The 26037-nt window shown below is 41.3% G+C and overlaps 1 protein-coding gene across 3 annotated transcripts in view; it reads right to left on the bottom strand.

The window, feature by feature from the left end:
• Window positions 1–26037, bottom strand: part of Nhlrc2 (NHL repeat containing 2) — a 55254-nt gene that overhangs the window by 26146 nt on the left and 3071 nt on the right. For 2 of the 3 annotated variants that reach the window (XR_001782612.2, NM_025811.3), the window contains exons 2-5: window positions 25447–25599; window positions 6487–6942; window positions 2479–2600; window positions 1074–1203 (exon numbers count right to left, since the gene is read on the bottom strand). Coding sequence is in view for 2 of the 3 variants with exons in the window: in NM_025811.3 (NP_080087.1) it covers window positions 1074–1203; window positions 2479–2600; window positions 6487–6942; window positions 25447–25599 (861 nt within the window). In the remaining variant the exon portion in view is untranslated. The remainder of the gene's footprint in view (window positions 1–1073; window positions 1204–2478; window positions 2601–6486; window positions 6943–25446; window positions 25600–26037) is intronic. The other variant, XM_006527267.4, reaches the window with a different exon arrangement.

Genomic DNA, 26037 nt, shown 5'->3' with positions numbered 1-26037 from the left:
CTTTCCACAGCCTCATGGTGGGTAAAGTATAGATCCCTGTCCCCTGACTTTGACCTTAAGCCTGTGTGATCCGTGTTTCTTTTTTGTTCTTAGATCCCATGAATCTTACACATAAAGCATTGCTTCCCCTCTCTCTGAGACAGCACTAGCACAGCAGAGCAAGAATTCTCAATGTGAAGTCCTCAGAATACACCACGAAGATCACATGGACCACTCAGCTCCAAATTCTAGTCCCCATGGACTCTACTTTTTTTATGTCTGATATTAGATACAGATAAAACCACTTCAGCATTGAGGACCAATGATAAGAATACTGGTGTTTCTTTTAGTATGTTCATATGGGCAATATGGCACAAAGATAGCATGTCTCATTTATTATCAGCATCTGCCTAACTCTTTACAGTAATATTTTTTAATTAATCAAAAGATGCTATCCTATTTCCATATTTGGACTTTTTTTTTTTAAAAGAGTGAAAACTGTTTCTTTTTCACCTAGAGTAAGAAAAATATTAAGTGTTACTTAACTCATGAAACCACATGTGTAAAACTACATCAACTGGAAGGTGCAGGGCAGGAGAAATTGTTTAGAGTTTAGCGCACACTGAGTACTGATCCATGCGTGAGCCAGCTAAGCAGACATTTTTATCTTTCTTTGTAAAGTATAATGAAATGCTGCATATAATGTATTCTATTTGTATATATTATGGTTGCCTTTGCTCTAAACAATGAGCAAACTCCAAGCCATAAGTACAAACATACAAAACAAACTACATAATTAAACATTTCAAGATTATTTGTAATTAAAGAATTAGATAAGATTTCTTTTTTTTTTTTTTTTTTTTTTTTGCTTTGTTTATTTTTTTGTTTGGGGTGTTTTTGAAACAGAAAGGTTTCTCTGTGTAGCTCTGGCAGTCCTGGAACTCGCTTTGTAGACCAGGCTGACCTCAAACCCAAAAATCTGCCTGCCTTTGACTTCGAAGTGGGATTAAAGGCATGTGCCACCACTGCTCAGCAGAAAAGAATGTTTTAAAGACCTCATTTTCATCAGCAGCATGTTCTGTTCAGCTCCATACCTGAGGTCCCAAGCGCAACGTCCCACGGGGAGCTGATGGGCTGCTTGTCTCCCTCCTCGCCCCCTTCTGTATCTGTCCCTTGAATACCGACACCAGCCACAGTGGTCACCTTCTCAGCTTCCAGGTCTATCTATAAGAAGTTTAGTACATCTTTTATTCAATGCCTGTTACTTTTGCTTTCAATATGTGACTAATTCCAACAGAACATACTGAGTATCTGAACACAGTGTCATAGAAGGCTGGCTAGAGAGGACTTGTCATGCACATATTTAATCTGTCCCTCTCATTTCCTGGTAGTAGGAAGGAGTGAATTACCCACATACTACCTCATGGAGGAAAAAAAATAAGTTAAATTTTAAAAATTATTCAGAAGAACCAACTTTTAAGAGCTCAGTAATTAAAACCACAGCATTTTTCTGTAACCTACACACAGCCATGTTAACAACGTTCACATAAAATAGGGCTTAGTGACCAAATAAGTGCACTCCCTAACTTGACAAGAGTATATCAGCATATTTAAGTGTCTAGAAAGTTCCCAAGACTAAAACACACAAAGAAACAACAAAAAAACCCCACATCCCCTTTAATTCTTTAATCACAAAATGTATTTATAAAAATAAATTTGCACAAGAAATGTTTCATTAAGTTTATGTGTGTGTGTATATATATATGTATGTATGTGTATATATATATATATATATACATATACATATACATATATATATATATATATATAAAAACTTGTAATATTCTTCCTTAACAAATATCTATTGCACATCTAACCAGCCAGATCCTGCTCAGCAGCAGAGAAAGCACAGGGCCTTTACTAAGGTTGCGTTACACACTCTAGCCTCACACTTGCTATTATATGTGTGATATGTGGTAACTTTGTCAGATAAAGATAAATGTCAATGCTGTGATTACTTAACACGGGAGATCATATGCACTTTGATTAGTTATTGTCCAAATTGACAATAATTTAATGATCAGTAGACTATAGTCAAAATCAGTATTGGTAGGAAATGTTTAAGATAGCTAGGTTTATCTATAATGGAATATGATAGTCATATCATTTCTGTGACTAAAACAGAATAAATGAAGCATACAAAACACTGTTTAATAAATTCCATTTGTTTACAAAAATTCTCTAGAAATAGTCTTTGAAGTCCAAATTTGTACAGGAGTATATTGACAGAGAGTTTCTCTGAAACCTTAATGTATTTTTTCCTTTCCCTCCCTCTCTCCTTCCCTCCCTCCCTTCCACCCTTTCTTCTTCCTTAATACAGGTCTCATTAGCCCAGCCTAGCCTCCAACTTGTATGTAACCAAGGATGACCCCGGACTCCTGATAAACATCAGGTATCTTGACTGGAACTGTTAAAACTTTAACTTAAAATGAAGATTACCTTTCTTATAAGGTGGTTCTCAGTGTCGGCCACATAGATGACATTATCTGCTATAGCTACACCCTGTGGAGAATTAAAAGACGACTCTGAAAACATCCCATCTTTCCTTCCAGGGTTAGGTCCTAAAAGACAAGACAGTCGTGAGATTTTTTTTTTCCCACACTAAAAAAGCAACTTCAAAATAATATCTTCCAAATAAATGACTTTAAAATTTGCATTTTGCTGGGCAATGGTGGCGCATGCCTTTAATTCCAGCACTTGGGAGGCAGAGGCAGACGGATTTCTGAGGTCGAGGCCAGCCTGGTCTACAGAGTGAGTTCCAGGACAGCCAGAGCTACACAGAAAAACCCTGTCTTGAAAAACAAACAAACAAACAAAACAAAACAAAACAAAACAAAAAAACCCTTGCATTTAATGCTGGGATTTAAAAAAAATAAATAGCACAGTATTTCAGTATTTCTATTTTAAAACGAAAATATGGGGTGGGCAGATGGCTCAGCAGTTAAGAGTCCTGGCTCTTTTTTTAGAGGACTGAATTCAACTCCCAGCACCCACATGGCAGCTCACAAACACTAGTCCCTGCAGGATATGATGCCCTCTTCTGGGCTTTGGGGCCAGTGTATACTACACTATACACACATGGTGCACAGACATACGTGCAGGGAAAACATCATACACATAAAAATATTAAATCATTAAAAATTTTAAAATAAAAATGTTTGGTATTTTCCTCTATCTCTGTTTCTATCTATATTGGGTAATGACAGGACTTATACTGTAATAGTTCTTAGTGTACTTCAGTAGCATATATAGCAGAAAATAATTTTTAAAGCTTTTTAAATACCGGCTACCTATACTAGAATGTTTAAAATATCACTAACCGTTCAGCAGCTAAAAGGATAGTTTTTAAAACGTGGTTTATTTTATGTATGTGTTGCCTGCGTGTATGTATGATAAGCACCATGTGTGCTGACTCCCACAGAAGTCAGAGGATCATTAGAGCTCCTGGAGCTGCAGTAACAGATGCCTGTGAACTGCCACATGGGTGCTAGGAATGGAACCCAGGTCCTCTGAAAGAACAAGGGCTCGTAACCACTACGCCATCTCTCTAGCCCTGAAAGGGATTGTTTAAAAAAAAAACGATTGTTTTTTAAAAAACAATTTTGGACCACAGACTCGTTTGACTATAAAACAAAATTATATATACCTCCTTCCCCAGAAAAATACTCACACCCGAACTGCTGTAAATAGCTCTACACCTCGAGAGCCATCCTGAACTCTTGAGTCAAGATCCCCGGGGTGGGGTGACACTCCTTCCCACCCGGTGTCTCACTGTCACTAAGCCATGCAACAAGCCATGTGTACTTGAAGACAGGCAGAGTGACTATGGCCTAATAGATGGCCTCTCAAGTTCTGAACACCCTAGCTCCAAGCAGGCACAGTGTGACACAGTAATCCACAGAGCTGCTCCTCAGAGGCTCTGAGTCAGTACTCCCACCTCACAGAGCTTTGCAAGCGCCCACTGGCTTACGCAGTGAGAAGAGGGACTAATCCTAGTGGCTAGGGGACCCACGCAAGTCCCATTAACTCCCAGCTCTACTTTCTCTAGTTGGTGATCTGGGTCTATGCTTTATGTCTTAGTTTTACTTCTGAAAAATAGAACGAATAATATCTGCTAATACCCCGGTTCATAGTATTATAGGAATGAAGATAAAGAGATGCAGGCAGCGTGCTTAGAATTAAGACAGGGATGTGGCTTGCCACCATTACTATTAATACGATTATTGTTGCTGATGTTAAGAGTTCTGCAGAAAGAATAGGGGGTGGGGGACGAGCTTGATGGCTGGTACTGCAGATCTGAAAATGCTGCACAGTGCAACCACGTGAATCTCCACAAGACACCAGCAGAGTAGCCTGCCTAAGAAACCTGACGACACTGTACGACCACCGACTGAATCTCCACAAGACGCCAGCAGAGTAGCCTGCCTAAGAAACCTGACGACACTGTACGACCACTCACTGAATCTGCTAAGTCACTTGAAATCAGGAGTTCCTGAAAATATGTGACCAAAGAATTCTTTTTTAAAACTTAGCTGGAGACTAGCAAGTTGGCTCTACAAGTAAATGAGCCTGTTTCCAATCCTGACAGCTGGAGTCTGACTCTAACCTTAACGATGGAAGGAAAGAGCTGACTCCTAAGAGTTGTCTTCTGACTATCCCAGGACACACAAGCACCCTTCTTTTCCCCAACGCACAACAAACAAACAAAGAAACAAATAAATAAATGTAACAAATAATATTAGGTGGCTATGGTGGCATATTCTTGTAATATCAGCACTTTGGAGGCAGGAAGATGGCTGTGAATTCAAGGTGAGTCTGGGACACAGTGAGGTCCAGGCCAGCCTGAGCTAGAGACAGACTGTCTAAAAACCATCAAGTTAATGAGTATGTTAAGAGTTGGCAGTATTCTTAGAGGCACACTTGAGAATACCATTTGCTGATGGTTTTTGTTAAAAAAGAACATTGTTGGGCTGGGTACAGAGGCACATGCTTTTAATCCCGTTCAAGAGGCAGAGGCAGGTCTATCTCTGAGTTCCAGAGCAGCCTGAGCTACACAAAGTGCTATAGGACAACCAGAAGTATATGTAAGACCCTGTTACGAAGAAGAGCACTTACCTACATCACTTCGCACGTTATAGCATATTGAAATCTGGGTGAGAAGATGGCTCAGCTGGCAATGTGCCTGTTGTGCAATCATAAGGATTGCCAGCATACACAGAAAGCCAAGCGTGGCAGCACATGCCTTTACTCCTGGCAGGCACATCTGTGTGAGTTGAGGCCAAGCTGGTCTACATAGAGAGTTCCAGGCCACCTAGGACTTCACAGTTAGACCCTGTCTTAATAAGAGCAACAACAACGCCCTGTGTTGCATCTAGAGGGACAAAGCAAGCAAATCTCTGGAGCTCAGTGCTTAGCAAGCCTGGCCAAGTCAATAGGCTTCAGGTTCACTGAAAGACCGTTTCAAAAGGTAAGGTGGCTTCTATGCATGTATCAGCACACAGACTCACATAAGCATGTATATACACCAAAATCACAAAGCCAAAACCAGTTAAATTCAAGACATTTTTCAAATAATAACTGTCATAACTGTTAAACTGAAAATATCAAGTAGCCCAAACAAACAAGCTTCACAAAACAGCACATACTCTAATAAAAACCATAAACAATGACATAAGAGATGAGAACATCTCAGCACACACAATGAGCAATAGCTTAGGACCATGTTTAATCTACTTCCACAGGTAAAGTGTGTCCTATGCTATCAAGTGGGATTGGCTATATACAAGGGGTGGCTTTCCCTCTGTCTAATTTGCTGTGTCAGTTCAGCCCAGATAAGCAGATTAGTATGACTGTACTTGGGGGATTTTACTGATCGTGCAGATAGAAACTAGAGGCGTGTTCTCATCTAAGGCAGGGAGCTATGAAAGGAGATGGCCTGGGCTTGCATGGAAAGGGGAGGGGTTCTTAAGGGTGAAACAAGAGAGAAGTAAGAGGATGTACAAACCCTAGCCTGTTTACTTTACAGTGTAAATATCAGGTTTCTTGCTCACTGTCCTGAGTTCTTGTCTTGAAAACTATATGGACATATTTTGTTATAGAAGAAAATATGAAACTCGAATTTAAAATGTCATTGACCTAAAATCTTGGTATATATTTCCGTGAACAAATAAATGTGACCCTTCTATTGAAGAACAGGATGAAGCACACAAATACACCTAAGAGATGATATAACATAATGATCTCCTTTTGACGTGAAGCTTCTGGGTTTTGTTTGCTCTGAAGAGGACGGGGAGGTTAACTCAGACACACAGACTAAATAACAAAATAACTCGGTGATAAAGTCACAGGGCAATTCGGGCTGCCTTTGTATATACACTTGAGCTATTTTTAAACCGGAAAGATATGACAGACTCATCAATAAACAGCATGAGCAGGAGCAAACCTTACCTCCAATGCTGCTCTGAATGCGCCCATTCTTCTGGATGACCAAGATCCTATGGTGCCCTGTGTCTGCCACCACAAGTCGACCAGTAGCATGGTCCACTGCTACTTTGCCAGGGAACAGCAATGGTGAAGGTGGCAGAGACTCTTTGAAGAGTTTTATTCCAATTTTTCCATCTCTGATCTGTCCCCTGTCTTTGTAATACTTTAAAGCAATAGACGTATATGAAAATAGTTTATCTCTGTGTCCCTCTCCAATCAAAGAAAACAGCAGGTTTCCACGGGGTCCCAGTATGACCAGTGTTGGCCAGCAAGAGACTTCAAGCTCCTGCCAAAGGCTGGCATCTGCATCGTTAACCACAGGGTGGGTGATGTTGTATCTGAGGACAGCACTCTTGATGTTGTCCAGGACCTTCTCATTGGGAAACTTAGCCGAGTGAACACCGACAATCAGAAGGCCATCTGAAAAGGGGATGTGCATGTTAGACATTAGGAAAATCTGAAAATAATTATCCATACACTAGAGCTCGCTTATTAATATAAAAAACCTATAGATTAAAAAAACAACTAGATTAATGTATTTAATTGTATTTAAAGAAGTATATACAAAACTAATCAATCTAAATCTCAGACAATCTTGATTTTAACATAAACACAGGATCACATTCATGGGTAGGATTAGAACTCTACATTTTCAGGTAAAACTTTTAAAGAAAATGGAAGGACTCAACCAAGGGAGGCGCACCACAGAAGGTAGGGCCAGTGTTACCAAGGTAAAAGCTCTGCTGTCAGCTGAAGCCACTCGAGTGGCTAACACTCCAACTGAAACCCCACTGCATTCTGGTCAGAGAACCAGGGAAGCCAGAGTGTGGAGAAACAGTGAAAATACTATTGTCTCAACTCACATGTCTCCAAACTACACATACATAAGGCAAGACCAACAATGCATAGCAAATTCTGAGCACTAAGAACTGAATTACTGAGTAGAGAAGATGGGCAGAGGGGCTGGAGGGGTGGTGCAGTGGTTAGGAGCTTACTTCTCTCATAGAGGACATAGGTTGGGTACCTGGCACTTATATGGTGACTCACAACCATCTGCAACTCCAGGTTCAGAGTATTCAGTGCTCTCTTCTTGTCTTGGAAGCATTGCATTCATGTGGTGTGCGTGCGCACACACACGCGCGCACACACACACAGTCACATACACACACACACACACACACACACACACACACACACACACACACACGACCAATGCGCATACATTAAAAATAAATATATTTTTAAATTTAATTTTATTTGTAATTCATTTTTTACACTCCATATTCCATTCCCCCCATCCACACTCCAACTGTTCCACATCCCACACCTCCTCCCCACCCCCATCCCCCATCTCCACATGGATGCCCCCACCCTCATCCCCCATCTCCACATGGATGCCCCCACCCCCATCCCCCATCTCCACATGGATGCCCCCACCCCCACTCCACCTGACCTCTAAACTCCCTGAGGCCTTCAGTCTCTTGAGGATTTGGTGTTTCATCTCTGAATGAACACAGACCTGGAAGCCCTCTACTGTATGTGTGTTGGGGGCCTCGTATCAGGTGGTGTATACTGTCTGTTTGGTGGTCCAGTGTTTGAGAGATCTCCGGGGTCCAGATTAATTAAGACTGCTGGTCCTTCTACAAAATCTCCCTTCTCCTCAGCTTCTTTCAGCCTTCCCTAATTCAACAACAGGGGTTATTACTTCTGTCCATTGGTTGGGTGCAAATAACTACATCTGACTCTTTCAGCTGCTTGTTGGGTCTTTCAGAGGGCAGACATGCTAGGTCCCTTTTTGTGAGTGCTCCATAGCCTCACTAATAGTGTCAGGCCTTGGGACCACCCCTTGAGCTGGATCCCACTTTGGGCCTATTGCTGGACCTTCTTTTCCTCAGGTTCCTCTCCATTTCCACCCCTGTAATTCTTTCAGACAGAAACAATTATGGGTCAGAGGTGTGACTGTGGAATGGCAACCCCATCCCTCACTTGATGTCCTGTCTTCCTGCTGGAGGTGGGCCCTATAAGATGGGAACTTATAATCAGAAGTAACCGTGCTAAATGTCTACTAAAACAAAACTAAATTTATCTATCAGGACTTCAATAGAACCCAAGTTCCACATATCACAAAGTTCCAATATCTTGTATATAGTCTGAAATTACTGTATACAATGTATACAACTGTATACTATATACAATGTCTTATATATAACCTGAAACCAGTGCCCAGTCATTCAGAGTCACAGTAAGATCCTGCCTTAAACAAACACCATAAAGAAGGGTATATGATTAATCATCAAAGGAAAAATAAACAAGATATTGATGCCAAAATAATTTCAATCAGCAGAGACTTGAAGCAGCTATAAAATCATGTTTCATTAAGTAAAAGAAAAATACAAATGAAATGAATGAAAAGACAGGAAATATAAGCAAACAGATAAGACCATAAAAGAAAAACTAAATGAAGATGTCAGAGCTGAAAACACCTACTTGAAACGAAGAAACTGAATGAGCTCACTAGCAAACTGGTGGCAGAGGAAAAGGCCAGGAGCCCTGAGGTAACATCAGAGAAAGGACACTGGGAGACTGAGTGAAAAGAGACACTTCTTCAGGCAACTTGGGATCAGCTTAGAGCATCTAAGGAGTTACAAGAATCCAAAAGGAAAAGAGAAGAAATCAGGGCAAAACAAACATTGATTAATGCCTAATGTTCTCATTCTAGCTAAGGAATTAGTATACGTAACTTCAGGCCAGCATAGCATCTAAGACCCAACAGAGGAAAACATGCCTTGACAGCTCACGATCAAACTGCTGAGAAGCAACAACTAAACAACCAAGGATATCTTGGAAAATCCTGAGGAGCAGATAGATGCCTGGGAAGTGGAAGGGTAGGAGTGGGCAGAAGTGGGAAGGATTTGAGACTTTGGCCAAACTGCTCACCTTTTATCAGTTTTCTCACTTGTGGGATGGGGAAACATCATGAATGACTCCCTAGGTTAAGTGAATTAAGGGACAATCTGTGTAAGGAATTTAACAGTACTCAGTACAACAGTGAACTCTCACCCAATTTAACCATAAATTAAAAAAAAAAAAACCTCTAAATTTCAAAAGAAATTAGCAATATCACTCTTCACAATTATGTCCCATAGGGAAACATGCGGGATGTAATCTATATACATAATACAGTACATTACTCACATGAGTAAATATGCAGACATGCATGGGGTCATCTAGTTATAGGAGGCTGGATTATATTCCGTATGAGACACAGCTGAAGGGAGTAAGCCAGGCTAGACACAAAGGACACACAAAGCCTCAGCAGACTCAGAAGGGACCCCAGGGAACCCCAGCTTCTCTACCCTATGGTCCAGAAATGTGTTGCTCCACAATAAAGAGCACTTGCTAGTCACATTAAATAAAGCAGAGCCTACAAGGATTCTAGTTTGTCCTTCTTTCCTTTGTCTTTCTGTATCCATGGCTCCATCTGCCACTGAGATACTAAACAGAAGCAACAGCCCCTTGCAGACTGGTCAGTCAGCTCCTACAGTAAGTCCTCATTCTTTGTTACTTTGATCAGCTCCATTTTTTTCAGAACAAACCCTGGCCATCAAATACACCTCTACTTACAGTGTAGTTTTGATCTCAGCTCCGATCTGTACACAGGACATCCTTATCTGTCCAGGGCAGCTTTCCTACTCAGCCAGAACGAGACGAGAGCTCCCCTGTGGGACATCCATGCACACGTGCAGCACACGCCCTCTGAATCCTTCACCTTCCTCACTGCTTGCTATAGCCTTGATGCTTGGAGAGGGAATGGGTACCATACCTGGTTTGTATACCTTCAGGGTGCTGAAACGTGGCTTTATGTGGCCTGGCTTTTCAATCTATTGGGACAACTCCAGTAAGTTTAATGCACATGCTTTTGTGAGTCTGGAGCTCGTAAGACGTTTTTGGTTTGGTCTGTAATTTTAACAGTTTTATTAAGCTGTTCTTTGGACTTTTCTGGGTTAATAGTCCCTGGTATCTTATAGGCCCTTTTAAGATGAAGAGTGAAGGGTTGTTTTGTTTTGTTTTTTTCCCTATTTAGGTTTCTTTTTCTATTCTAATTTCAGGTATTAGTTTGGGTGGTTGGCTTTTCCTGAGGTTCTCCCAGTAGTCCCACGCTGCACCTCCTTCTCTTGTCTTCTGAGTCGCTCACTCTCTCCCTGCACTGTTGGTCTTCTGGGGCTCAGCCTCACCCACTAGAGCTCTCTGCCTCCCTCGACTTCGCTGCAGTCTCGACTCCATCGTTACACGCAGTCATCCTCCCTTCTACATCCTGTCGTTCAGACTTCGTTTCTAATACAATCTTGAAGTCAATCAATACCCATTTCTTCTTTTCTTTTTAATTTTAGTATTTCTGATCCAACTTGGTTTTCATTTGTCTTAAGTGTTGTTTGAAGATATTACTCCAAAAAGGAACACAGTTGTTAAGTCTGTGACTCTCAGTGAGGATGTCCACACACTCTCTTTCCTGTAGTTCTGCATGGCTATGACCACCTTATCATCCTATAAACCAGGTTCCTAGCCTGAGAGCTCCCTCTTCTGACAGCTCTGCTCTCTGTGCAGTTTCATTTATGGACACCACTCATGGAGGAGGTGCTGGCTGTAATTCTCCTTCCTTCATACTGGATCCTAAACTTTCCCTTTCATTTCCTTCTTTCGCTTTGGGGCCGAATCTAAGAGGAACCACACCCTGCTTGTGTATTTGATGTTTGTCCCAAAGCAGACTTCTCTACGCTTTCCATCCTCGTCCTTCCTGAACATTTAAGGTAAGCTAGAACTAGGGCATCCAAACCTGTGCTAACATTTTAAGCTTGGTATTGGGGATTTCTTACTAGGACCTATTTGTGCTCTAAGTCTTCAGAATTACTCCTACTTTTTTTTTTCCTTTTTTTCAAAACTGTTGCATTTTATTTTTTCTTTAACATTTTTCACACAATGTATTTTTATTATGTTTTCCCTTCCTCTAATTACTCCCACCACTCTACCTACTCAATTTTACATTCTTTCTCAAAATATAGACAAAAAACAAAACACCCAAAACAGAAAAGCAGTAAGAGGGAAAAAAGGAGAAAACAAACAAACAAAATGAAACAAAAAGCCCACGAATAAACAAACTAGCAAACCAACCAGGAGTTGGTTTTGTGTTTGCCAAGCACTTGACTTGTTCTTCTGGTGCTGGTTAAGCTGCCTCTGTCCCTGTCTTCAGCTTGCATCAGGAGCACCTTTAACTAGAGCTTAGTTTATGTCTTGATGGCCACGTGATGTGAGGGCCATGGTGCTCCATCTGGTGGTGCTGTGAGATGCAGAGTCAAATACGGTTGTTTGTTTGGGAGTCAGGGGAAGACTTTAAAGCATGTGTATTAGGTACCCTTCTCGTTGCTATGACAAAATCGTCAACAAGAAGAGACTTGAAGAAGGGTTTGCTGTGGCTCGCAGTCTGAGGGTCCAGTGTGCCACTGCAGGAAAATCCTGCTGACAGGAGTGGGAGGCATCCAGCTGTGAAGCAAAGAGCACCAAATACTGGTGTCCTGCAAGGTTATAATTCAGTAATTCATGAGGAACCCTAATTCATGGGGAACCCAGCCTCATGGGATGCTGCCCCTCAAAGTTAAGGAGTGTTTCCTCACTTCAGTTGTGCTAATATGGATAATCCCTGAGGCGTGCCCTGACTGGTCTGCTAGATAATCCCACATCCTGTCTATCAAGTTGACGAAATTAAATCTTACAGGTGGCTTCCATTTTCCTTCAGGCCTGGAAACAACACAGATACATTTTGTTTAACATCATGTGTATAACTTACATAAAGTAAGTCTTCCATATTTTGTTGGTTGATTAAATAACTGTAATCAAGTCTAAAAATGAGTCTCTTAATGAAGAAATGCTATAAGTATCAATAAATGCTAAATATAAATGCTGTAAGTGTAAGGCACAAGGCAAAGATAACTGCTAGCTCTACTACTACTTGACAAAGAGGTGAGGTACAGATAGGGAGACAGCAAACACAATTACACAAGAGAATTACTCAAAGACATTAGAATTACAAATACCTGCATGTAATGTGATATAATTAGTATGCCAGAAAAATCCTTGAGATTCAATTAAAAAGATTTAGCAACTTTGAACATAAAATTAATACTTCAAAATAGCCTTCATAGAGGCAAACAATAACCAATTATCAACTTAATAGAAAAAAAGGGTACATGTATGATAAACTGCTATGTTACATCTATAGAATGATGTTTAGATAGGTAAATGTTAACACAGTGCTGAAGCAGTCTCTCTGTCTCTCTGCCTTTCTCTCTCTCTCTCTCTCTCTGAAGCAGTAGGAATAGTCTCTCTGTCTCTCTGCCTCTCTCTCTCTCTCTCTCTCTCTCTCTCTCTCTCTCTGTGTGTGTGCTTGTAGAAATGTAAGTGAACATGGCTCTAGAATGCGGAATTTAGAAATATGCAGCAAAATGACTTTTACTCTCATTTCTAGGAAATGACCCTTAATTAGTCCACCATTATGTGAAAACCTATCCCTCCACAAAATTAGTCATTGTAACTACTGAGCCAACCTTAGAGCCAACATACAGGAAAATGGTTGAATTACACTGTATATACACTGTGAACTATTATGCACAAAATGTACACCACTTTCTAGTTAAGAGAAAAAGTAGTAAGAAATGAAATAAAGTACAAGGCAGAAGCAGGTAAAGAAATAAATAGGTGCACGAATGATCAACCTTTCCATTTCACTGTGAAAGCCATGTTGTTATATATCCACTCCACACACACCTGGATGTATGTGCGCGCACACGCGCACGCACGTGTGCACACACACACACACACACAGACACACACACGCGTGCACACACACATACAGGCACACATACACTCACACACAAAAAGGCTACAAAGATGGCAAGGGTGCTAAAATGAAATACAAACAGCAACAATGAATTCCCTGCCCTTCAAATGAACACAGTAACTTCTGTGGGAGGCAGGTGGAAAGACTAGCCTCCATAATTGTTTAAGTCTTTGAGAGGGACTAAACTAAAACCAAAGACAGCTCAGGAATCATGAGCTCCTTGGAGAAACGGTAACTTTGGGGATGGGCTGTGAAAGCGCAGGAGGAACTAGAAATATTCTGGTGTGAGAAGGAAGTACTCCAAAAACAGCAAGAGCACAGGAGGCGGCTGGTGGGCAAGGCACTGGGTAGATCTGGGACAGTGCAAACACTGGAATAAATAACAGTAATGATTCAAAAGTCACCAAATTCAAGGAGGAACCCACAACTTAAGCCCACTTGTTTCTGCATGTTATATAGATGTAATAATATTAATCAAAGTAGATGGTGGCTATTTCCTACTTACCTTCCACCTAATCAATATATCTCAATATTTTCCCAAAGAAATGATGAAGGGGTGACACCTCAATGATGAGAAGTTAAAATGAGGCAGAGAGTGGTGAAGGAGATTCAGGGAGAGAAACCAGCACATACAAAGACGACGGAAGTTTGAGACAGTAAGAATAAATACCCAGAAATGGTCGGCCTTCAAAGCCATGGTCAGAATTTACACCTTATTCTACATGCAATTGAAGTTATATGGAGACTGAAAGGCAAGTATCAAAGATACTTCAAACTAACCTCATGAGCTTCCCCTCCAAATCTGCACTTTCTCTCGTGCTTTGTTATAGAACTGCATTATTATACATCCAACTATATAAGCAAGAACTCAAGATACAGAGTCTCTGTAATAACCCATGGGCAGCCTTCATCATCCATGTTTAACTCATGACCAAGCCCTATTGATCTTAACCCCTACAACTTGTTCAGTCTGTACCCATCTGTAGAGAGCATGAGAGCCTTGTGCTCACAGATAAGCACCAGGGAAAGCAGGGATGTTAGACAGGCTGGATTGTCTCCTCAGGGGGAATGTCTACTTGCTTCTACACAGAAGGCTGGGAGGAGATGCAGTTAGCAGCCTGGTGATCTGTGCTACCTATAGGGCCAGGCCACATACGAACTCCCCAGATCCTTCCTCCCTAGACCTTTATCGTGAACATTGTTCCTCGGTCAACAGAACCCATTCTATTGCACGTGTACTTTATAACTTGGTAACCACCTTGTTATCTGTATGACTGGGATACACCAGGTTCTCCCCTAGGCCCTTAAGCTGTAGAACTCATCTTTATGGAAGAGGTCACATGTACTTTACAAAACAGTTCTAATGCAGTCACGCCTTAAGCTTTATTGTTCACGTGGGATTGAGTCAGTTGTTACCAGGAAGCATTTATTTAAAACCGTTCTGTATTTGAATATGTCTAAAATAAAGTGTCCAGTATCAGACTCTAGAATCTGAACCAACACCGGCAAAGTCTTGCTGAGCTGATTTCCATCTTGCCGCATGCACATCATTACCTGCTGACCCTGGTATTTGCAGATTGCCACACCTGTCTTATCCATAATGAGTTATCTCCCTAAAAGTCAGACTGAACTCTTAAAAACACACAACTATGACTGTATCACTATCTTGCAAAAAATCCTTCACTGTTCTTAATATGAAGATCAAGTCTCATTCCAGCAGCAGCTCTGCGGGACTCAAAAGGCAGTCTGTGTTCTGGTCGGCGGAGGCTTACCCTGGAGACCCAGCAGGAAACTCTACAAGAGATGGGACAGGGAGCCACCTTCCCAGACACAAACGCCTGACACCATGAGTCCTCAACTCCACAATCTGGTGACTATCAGTCATGTAGACAATGTCCCGAGCTCCTGGTATTCTGGCTAGACTCCACCCCTACAGTTAACCTGGCAATAACCAGGTATGCTCCTCCCCAGTTACCTGGCAACAGCAAGGTAGCCCAGCCCACTATAAAAGGGGCTGCTTGGCCCCTCTTCTCTCTCTTAAGCTCTTATCTGTTACTCTCATTTTTCCGCTCTCTTTCTCTCCCTCCCTTCTCCTCTCTCTCCATGGGGTCATGGCCAGCCTCTCCTTTTCTTTTTCTTTTTCTCTCTTTTTCTTTCTCAAACCATGGAACATTTCTGCTCACCAAGACCCTCTGTGTTAGAACAATGAAAGAGGCCTTCCCCTAAAGAGCCATCTCCCACAGGAAGGCCTCCTAGTGTTTCCAGCCACCAGACTGGACCAAAGACTCTCACCCAAGGGGAACAGCCCAGCGCCCTTTTATCCCCCTGCCCCCTTCTCCTTTCGGCCCCCGGACTGACCGAGCTGCCCCTGGGGCCCTCACTTTGTTCTCAGCTCTTCTGCGACACACAGTAGCATCTGGGATGTCCAAGACTGAGAACCTGTTGTCTCTGGGCCAGCCCAGAGATCTTGGACTGTTCCCTCTCTACCCCCCGGGGACTGGGGTTACCGGCTTCCCACAGCCAGACACCCACTCTGGTGGCACAGAGAGCGCATGGTAGTAGTACCCCGCATCTACCCACCCAGAGCCCCAAAGCTCTGGCACGAGGCAGGTCTCCCACCCCCTTATTTCCCCACAATCAGTGCCCCACACAACTCCGTATCGTTTGCGGCTCCCAAGGTGCTGTAGCTTCCTTCGGTTCCTCAGTATATCCTTACAGTAGCCCTCTTCTCCCATCTTTCCATGGTTCTAAGCATCTAAAATCAACCATAGTCTAAAGTTATGGAATAGGAAATCACAGAAGTCAATTATTCATGTTTTAGACCACACACCCTCCTGAGTAGTGCAGTGTGATATCAGCCCACTGCAGCCCACCTCGTGTCTATCATCCCCCTTTCAAGGTGATCATGTTGAATACACTACCCACATTAGCCACCTAGTCGTTGTATTAGTTGTGTTCAAGTAACCAACACTCTGTATGGCCCTAAAGCTCAGGAACAGTAATGCTAGCAATTTATGTTTCTCAATAAAGAAGCCATATATTTTTTTCTTTTTCTTTTTTTCAGTGAAAAGGTGAGAGATTCTGACTTAAGGAATGAAAATAAAATCTATGGTAAGAATGCATATTTATTCATCATCCATCAAGACAGAAAAAGAAACCTGTGCTAGTCTTGCTATTATATCTCAAATTGCAAATATTACTTAAGGCCATAATCTGATACGCACTTACTAATAAAAAAGGGGGCCTCATAGGTTATTACAGAGAGTGAGCAATATCCACAAGGCTTTGGATATACGCCTTACAGGTCAAGGGCACTAGTATGTAAGAAGCAGAATGAAGATGACTATATATATCACACAGTCCAAATACTGATTCATATATAGACAAGTATCAAATATCTCTTCTCATTTTTTAGCTCTGAGTCTTAGAATATACACCTATTTTTCTTGAACTAGTTTGCTTTTTCTATTAGCTGGGTCATAACAAGTACAATGAGAAGGTTCTTCCCTCTGCAACTCCAACATAAGAATCAGAACATGAAGACCAAGAAGGAACAGGAGAGGAAAGCAAAGAGGAGTGGGAAGACAGCAATGGAAGGAGGAAAGGAGAGGGACAACTTCCAAAGCCTTAGCAAACATGTAACTTCTAAACAAATCATTCCAAAAGCCTGGAAGAAAAGTGTGCTGGTTTCTATGAGAATGGTCCCCACAGGCTCAAATATTTGGATTTTTAGTCACCAGAGAATGGGACTGTTTGGGAAGCACTAGAAGGATTAGGAGGTGGGGCCTTGCTGGAGAAGGTGTGTCACACCAGGCTCAGTGTCTCTGTTTCTGCCGGAGGCATATGGATTACGATGTAGATCCCTCAGCTACAGCTTTAGCACCACACCTGTCAGTTTACTGCCATGGTGATCATGGATAAAGTCTCGAAAACTGTAAACAAGACCCCCATTCAATGACTTTTTTTTTTAAATATAGGAGTTACTTTGGTCATAGTGTGTCTCTTCACAGCAATAGAACAGTATAAGACAGAAAGATAAACACATACAAAATCAATTGAATTCATTGCAACAGAAAGTGTTTAGCAGTAGTCCACACAATAGTCTAATTTGTGAACTAAAACTATTTGAAGGCTTTTTGAATACATTTTAAAAAGTAAAACCTGTGCCCTAAGTGGCAAGCATAACTTTATAAAAAGGAGAGAAACCATCTCAGGCACAGGGACATTACAGTGTCACATTACATGTAGTATACATTACAGTATTAAAAAGCATGAGAAAGGTATGAGAAAAGGCTAAACTGGCAGTGTTGCTGTTCAAGCAGAAGATCTGAGTTCAGATCTAACACCCAAGTAAAAAGTAGGACACAACGGAGGCAGGTCCACAGCCACAGCGGAGGAGAGAGAGATGGAGGCAGGCTGACACAACAGCTCCACTGCCACAGCAGGAGAAATGGAGGCAGGCTGACCCCAGCGACTCTGGCCAGACAGTCCAGCCAATCTGTGAGCACCAGCTTTACCAAGAGCCCTGCCCCAACAAATGAGGAGAGAGGCTGAGGGAGATTCCTGAGGTCAACCTCTGGCCTCCACACACATACACCCAGGCACGCCCTGCCACCACCATGCAAAACTACCACAGATGACCTGGGGCAAAGCTAGGCAGGCTGAAACAAGGGGAAGAAGGGTCCCATGGGCAGAAGACACTGGACAATAGGTACTTGTACTTAAAGTAGTAGAAATACTGAAATCAAGACCACTAAAGATTAAGTTGAAGCAGAGACCAGAAGCAAAACAGAAAGAAAAAAAAAATCGTTAGGCTCTTGATCAGACTAAACCCCTGAAAACATGCCATAAAATGACCAATATTTTCACAGGAGCTCACCTATTTAAGAACACAGACTGATAACTAGATGGGTTGTAGGATAAGAGAAGAAAATGTAAACTACATACAGATAAGAGTTAACTAGGAGACCCTACCGTCTGAAGGGCCTCTGTGTAAAGGCTCTCGCCCGGCACCTGGATGTGGAAAGGTTCCCACCACTCGAGACACCACAGGTGGAGTGGCTCACCACGGCTACACTGTGTATAAGTCATGTGATTCATGCTGAACAAGCATGTCCTTGGGAGTCTGATGTTCTGGAATATGCCACAGAAAAGAAGCTGCCCCCATAAGCACCTCTGCTAAAAACATGTGAGATGAACTTAAGTGGTGGGAGGTTCCCTAGGTGACTGTGTGCCAAATGTGTCTCTGTCCACGCTGGAGGAGGTGCGCGCTTGGTGTCTCCACCAAGAGAGGACTGGCACCCTGCATCTGGTCTCCCCACACCGCTCCTGAACAGCTGGCTCCTGTCTTGATCCTGCTTGTGCTCTGCCCTGTAATCACTTGGAGCCTCAGCGGCAACTATCTTCTGACTCCAAGCCTGAGTCTTCACCTGGTTGGTCCTCTATACTGCCATTGAGGGTGGTCTGGAAACTGACTCAAAATGAATTAAACTTAACTCACTTCAAGGTTTACTATACTGTAAAGTTAGAGGTGCAGTCCTGCAGACTACTAAAGTGTAAAACAGGTAAGGCCTCACATACTGCATAATATATACTAATGCTCATCCGACAGTAACAAAATATTCAGCCTTTAAAAGAGAACTCTGATGCAAGCCAGGCAGTGGTGCATCTCAACACTTTAGAGGCAGATGCAAGAGAATCTCTCTAAGTTCAAGGCCAGCCTGGTCTGCAAAGCAAGTCTCAAAACAGCCAGGGCTGTTACACAGAGAAACATTGCCTTGAAAAACAAAACAGAAATCTGATGCAGTTATGCATTAAATATACCTAGAAATGACACTGACACATGCAAAGCTAAGAAAACGCTTTGGTATAAATCAAGAATACTTTTCCTGTGCTAACAGCCACTGTCCTAAGTGAGTATTATAACAATATACTTCTGAGGTAACAGCATAAAGAAGTTAAAATCTTAGAAACTCTCATGTAGCAAGCAGAAATCACTTGGACTGTTACCAATTTAATATAAACACGTTGAATCACTATGGACTAATGACCTCAGGGCAGAGTTATCTCTTTTACGATATTTAAGCGTTAGAGTGACTCTTTACAACTGAGCAGGGTTTACTGTTTGTTTAAAATAGTTTTTTCATATGCTATTACAAAAATGATATGGGCCACTATTGCAGGCCTGAGTTTGAAAGCTGTTATATATTTACTTACTTACTTACTTACTCTGGGTTTGAATTCATGAGAAATCCTTCACTTTGCTGAGCATCCTGTGAACTAGGATTTAGACTGTGCTTGCTGACCGTCAGGACAGAACAGCATTGCTCCGCTATGTTCACAAATGTCTCAGACATGAAAGGCGTCTGTAAGCAAGCAAGTTTAACCTGCTAACAGCCGACTCGACTTCCATCTGATGATTCCGAGATATCTTTTCAACATGAATTGAATTACCTTCTGACAATAAAGAAACTTTTGTGTTACCCAGATTTTCATGTGGTAGCTTATTATTGCAGCAATATTTCTTTGAAATTACAAGGCTGAGACCACTTCCCAAAGTATTTTCCAAGGCTTAAAAATTTATTCCACAAACAGTATTCAAAATAGACAAATGCAGAAACACAAATTACTCATCTACAGCAGTGGTTTTTAACCTTCCTAATACTGTGGCTCTTATGCAGTGCCTCATGCTGTGGTAACCCTCAAAACCATAAAGTTATTTCATTGCTACTTCATAACTGTAATTCTAATACTGTCATGAATTGTAATATAAATATCTGATATGAAGGCTATCTGTATATATGTGACCCCCAAAGGGGTCATGACCCACCAGTTAGTAATTGTTCTACAGTCAAACAGTCTAAGAATAAGATATCCCATGGTATGCTTGCAAACTAGTGATTTGATTTGATGGAATGATCAAAAACAGCATTTTTTAAAAAAATTTCCTGATTTGTAGCATTTGTTGACTTTCATGGTATAAATACTTCTCCTATGGCCAGTTTCAAGTTTACGGTTGGCTCATAAAACTGTCTATATACCTAACAAATGGATCTCACTAGTCGGTAGGATTTGATGCTAATAAACAAACTGAATTTCTCCCAAAGAGCAAATATTTGTCTTTATAATGTTAACTTTAAAAGTAAAAACAGAATAAAGCATCCCACCGCCCCCATTTAGAAATGGCATTTCACTCTATGGTTCAGGCAGGCCTCCAAGTTGTCACGCGCCTTCCTACCTCAACTACCCACGTGCTGACATTACAGCATGCACCACCACATGCCGCCAGTTTTGTGCTCAGAGAGGTTATTGTCTATAAACTTTACTGCCGTAACAATCCTTTAATGTAACAGAGAACTAAGTACAACCATACTGTTGGACATCCACCTCCACCCACCATCCATCTCTGACCTCCTCAGCTTGCAAACCTGAAAATCCCAGACACAAAGCCAAGGCCATCCTGGGATAAAAGTAGGCTCTAAACCAGCCGGGCTAAGAATGAGAGCCTACCTCAAACAGAGTGCCTGAAACTTAGTCTGTTGCACAGTAAGTCTTTACTAGTCTCTTTCCACGCCATTTTCCCCCCTATCTCTATGATTTTTGACTATTCTAGATAACTCACTTAAGTGGAATCTCTGTGTGTGTGTGAGAGAGAGGTTGGTTATTGTACTTAGTATAATATCATACTTCCCTCATGAGAGTGAACAGGAGCCAGAGAGCGCATGTCAACTTCCCCTTTCCACTCACCCTGCAGTAGGTCTGGCTATTGCTGTGACTCGGCTGCAGTGACTAACACAGTTGATAAAGGTCTGCCAAGGTCTCGCTGTCTCTTCATGGTTTGCTCTTGGGAGGCTCTGTGCTTTCAGACAGCTCCGTTTCATCACTGGCACACAATTCCATGTGCTCTTCTAATCCTTATTTCAATGAAACGAGTAGTGCTAGCTTCACCTGCACTTCTGACTGTAATCATCTAGCTAACATTGTCAGATATAATGATACTGCCAAGAAATCAATTATTAGCTTCAATTATTTTCCTATTGTCTATTCTGTTTTTTTCTACTCCAACCTTCACTGTTTGGTGCCTTCTGCTAAATTCATGGAAGTTAGTTCTTTTTCTAGTTCTTTATGCTATAAATTTGGTTTGTGTATTTTTGTTTTTGTTTTTGTTTTTTTTTTTTTTGAGACAGGATTTCTCTGTGTAGCCCTGGCTGTCCTGGAACTCACTCTGTAGACCAGGCTGGCCTCGAACTCAGAAATCCATCTGCCTCTGCCTCCCAAGTGCTGGGATTAAAGGCATGCACCACCACTGCCTGGCTTGTATTTTTTTTTTAATGTGTTTATATGTTTTCCTATAATATAGCATAAATATTTGTTTGTTTCTAAATATTTTCTAATTGTCTTGTAACCTCCATTTTGGTCTATTGGGTATTTAAACATGTGTTTAATTTCCACAAACCATTCATCTCCTCAGCTTTCTTTCTATTGATTTCTAACTTTAATATATACTTGGAATATTCTTTTAAAACCTACTGAAAAAACTATGACCTGATATATGGTCTGTCCTAGAAAATGATCCACGTGGACTTGAACAAAATGTGTGTGCTGACAGTGTTGAGATGTTCTATGTAGGCTGTAGATCTAGCTGGGTTAAGAAATGTGTGTCCTGACAGTGTTAAGGTGTTCTGTGTAGGTTGGAGATCTAGCTGGCTTATTGTATCTTTTAAGCCCTTTATTTCCTTACCTATCTTCTGTCTGGAATTGCATTCATTATGGAGAATGGGTATTGAATTCTTCAACTACTATCACAGAATTGTCAATGTCGTCCCTCAAATCTGCCAATACCTTTCATACTAATCTTTACTATGCATTTGTCTACTAAGTCTTGCAGAAATCAAGCTACAACATCATGTTTCAACAATGTAGCTTTTATAACTAACTACCAAGTGTTCACTCACACCTGTTTCTTCTCAGGCTTTAAGATAGTATGTGGCAGGTGCTCATGTCCACCTGCAGAACTCTTAGGAGCTTCCCAGCTTCTATGTTTTCCTTTCTTTCCCACTTGAGAAATTTTGTGCAATTGCAAAATTTTGCACAAAGTCTTCCTTTAGGAATCAGAATACACTGGCCCACTGCCTTCCGCCTCTGACCTCCTCACAGCCAACCACCTGAGGAGACTGCCAACTCCTCACACTCTCTGAACGGAATGAGCTGCTTCTCTCCTATTGCTGAGTTCTCTGTCCTTGTGTCTCAGTCTTGGTGTGGTTCTCTTTGACTAATTCTACTTAAGAGTTCAGGGAACTTCTTGGATATTTATAATCATGTCTTTCATTAAATTGGGACAGGTTTTGGCCATTACTTTGTTAAAAGTCCCTGCTACAAAGCATCTGTTCTATTTGATGGTACTCTATGTGTCCATATCCTGTCCAAATGTTTGTGATCCTTTCAAACATTTTATAAAATATTCAGCAGCTTCTGCTGCCTTAGCTCTAAGCTCAGAGCCTTTTCTCTGGCTGCTTCAGTCTGTCTCCAAACACCCACTTCAGATGGTGCAGTCTTCCGTCCCAGCGTTTGTTCTGTGTGTTGTCAGAGGTTCTCCTATCTCTTTACTGTTCTTTCCTTTTCCTTGTGTACTGTTTATCTTTTCTACCCCTTCCTGTTGTTCTATAAGCATCTTTAATATTTGTTTTCGAGAGTCTCAAACCTGTCATTTTATCTTTTAATGAGATAGTTTCTGTTGTTTATGTTATGTTGTGTTTATGTTTGAATAGCCTATTCTTCCTTGTCTTTTTGGTTTAGTTTTAATTATCTTGTGACTTTTGCTAAAAATATTCAGCAACTCTGCCTTCAAAAGAATGAAAGTTCCACCCTAGACAACCATCTCTGCAAGAGCATTTCCGTTGCTTCCTACTCTTCCACCTTCCTGGACCCTTTCTTCTTAGAAAGTGTTACACTTTTCAAAGACTTGTTTATATATACATGAGGTTACTGACTTTCTCTAGGTATAGTGTCAACAAACTAAGCTAATTACATAGTCATTTAGGGAGTCAACATTAGGATTTTTAACATAGTTCTAAAATACAATTTTATTATGTCTCCTATCAAAAAACTCACACATACACACACACACACAAAACAAAAAACAAAACAAAACAAAACAAAAAACAACCTTCAACTTTGTCACATCCTCAATGGAAGAAAAGTCTGAATTCTTAGGAATGCCCCAAAGAGCACTTCACAACATGCACTAACTTATTAGTCTGTCTCATTTTATTTATTACTTGTATGATTTTTTTTTTGTTTTTTGAGACAGGGTTTCTCTGTGTAGCCCTGGCTGTCCTGGAACTCACTCTGTAGATCAGGCCAGCCTCGAACTCAGAAATCCGCCTGCCTCTGCCTCCCAAGTGCTGGGATTAAAGGTGTGTGCCACCATGCCCGGCTTACTTGTATGTTTTTAAAGATTACTAATATATTTTATGTATGTGAGCCCTCTGTCTGCATGTACACCTGCATGCCAGAAGAGGGCATTAGGACCCATTATAGATGGTTGTAAGCTACCATGTGGTTGCTGGAAATTGAACTCAGAACCTCTGGAAGAGCAGTCATTGCTCTTAACTGTGAGCCATCTCTCTCTTTTGTCTCTTTTCATGTTCATCACAATAAGCCTATTTGTGGAGCAAGAGTGCTACTCCTCCTGGCATCTGACTGCTCACTGACCCTCTCTCAGCAGAGTAAGTCCTGCTGCCCGTTTTCAATGTCACATGTGCTACTGCATAGTTGTGCGTAGTTGACATGGATTCTGTTTCACTGCAAAGTCTCTTTAAAGGGCCACAGGCAAAGTGAGTTACTACTCTCTGGGGAGACAGTTCTATAAGACTTAAAATTTTTATATACATTAACTTTACAAAATAATGGTTTCTGCCACCTTAACGCATCTTACTCAGACTCGTCGTATATTTCCTAAAACATATTCATAATGCATGGTCAATGAATGTGCTGGCTGGAGTGAGAAACAGAGGCACATACTACCTAGGGCAGAATAAAACACAGTTCTTAAATTTATACACGTCAGTTTTGGTGATTTAGTCACTTGTAAATCTTTTGGTTAATATTTTTAAAATAGAATATATTGTAGCTAAAACTCATATAAACCTCCTGTGCCTTTAGATCTTATGAGCAGTCTTGTTCAAGCACATTCCTAGGTACCCTCCATCTGTGTATACTCAGGGTCTACCCAAACATCTAGTCACAAGATCAGTAGCCACACTGCTCTCACACAGATGCCAGGAGTATTGATTAGTTCAAACTTAAATGAAACCATTTTATCAATTCATTTACTTTCCTGTTATTTTTAGAAAGAAATCAACAATAAATAAAAACCTGATTATTCTCCTACCTGGACAGCAAACACTAAGTATAATCTTCCCTACCTCCAGAGGCTCTAATGCTGTAAGAGGATTTCCTAGAGCGCTTTAGAAACATTAACTGTAATGAACCATCTTGCAATGATACAAGGTCAAAGGAAAAGTATGCGCTGTACTTTGCATTCCACTGTGGTTCACGTCAGAAGCCTAATGACATTTCCTGCTAAGAAACGTAAGCCTTTGCATCATCACACTGAGAAGAGCATAAAACCGTGGCCAGATGTTTCACTTTTACATAGAACAAATTTAGTTAAGCCTGGGATAGAAAAAGACTTTTCTAAACATCTCATCATGACAAAAGTAAATTAGGCTCTGACCCTCAGACAAAGCCTGAATCCTAAATTCTGGTTCTCAGGCAAACCATTATCACTAAGTTTAACCCCTCATGAAAAAGTATATGGAAATCAAGCATGGCAGGTTAGTGGCACCTGGGAGGCCAGGCAGGGAGGCCAAGCTGACTACCTGGTGGGACAGGAGTCAGTGCTCACTCACAGATCAGATCACACTTAGAAGCGCCAGTCTTGCCCAATGGTCACTCTCCTTTGAGTAAAGGAGCCAGATGCTCTTCCCGTGCTTATGTACAGGGTGAGAAACCAATCACCGAGCAGGTACCTTTATCAGAGAATCTGCGCTCCAGGGCGTGGAGATCAGGCAGCACATGAATGCAGTTTATGCAGCAGTAGGTGAAGAAATCAAGGACAACCACTTTTCCACACAGGTCCTTGTAAATGGACAGAGGCTCCTCCGTGTTCAGCCATTCTAAGCCTGGAATTTACAGAAAACAAATTAAAACAATTAAAGGAAACAACAAAGAAAAAGAGTGAATTAACTAAACTGTCCATTAAAATGTGATTCTGTGTTCCTAAGACCAGAATAAACAGTCAAACACTTTAAGAGATGATAGCACTGCTTAGACTGTAGCAGTTGAGTTTATTAGTCTACCCAAGTCTCTTTTCTATTAATAAATAAGAGAACATCTTCATGATTCTAACAACGTACGTGCGTATGTAGGATTTCATAAAAAGATCAACTAGGCAACTATGTGGAGAGTAAAAGCCTGGAGAGGGACGGACAGGAGGATGGAAGCAGCTGAGAATGGGCATCTGCTCTGGGGAGGCAACCTACAAATCTACCAAAACCAACAAATGCAGTACTAAATCCTTTCAGAAATGGTGAACAGTCTTGGGGAGGTGAATAAAATCA

This window comes from Mus musculus, chromosome 19 (assembly GCF_000001635.26).
Source record: "Mus musculus strain C57BL/6J chromosome 19, GRCm38.p6 C57BL/6J".
NCBI lineage: Eukaryota > Metazoa > Chordata > Mammalia > Rodentia > Muridae > Mus > Mus musculus.
The sequence above is the reverse complement of the archived record's forward strand: the minus strand, read 5'-3'. Positions and strand labels throughout refer to the sequence as shown.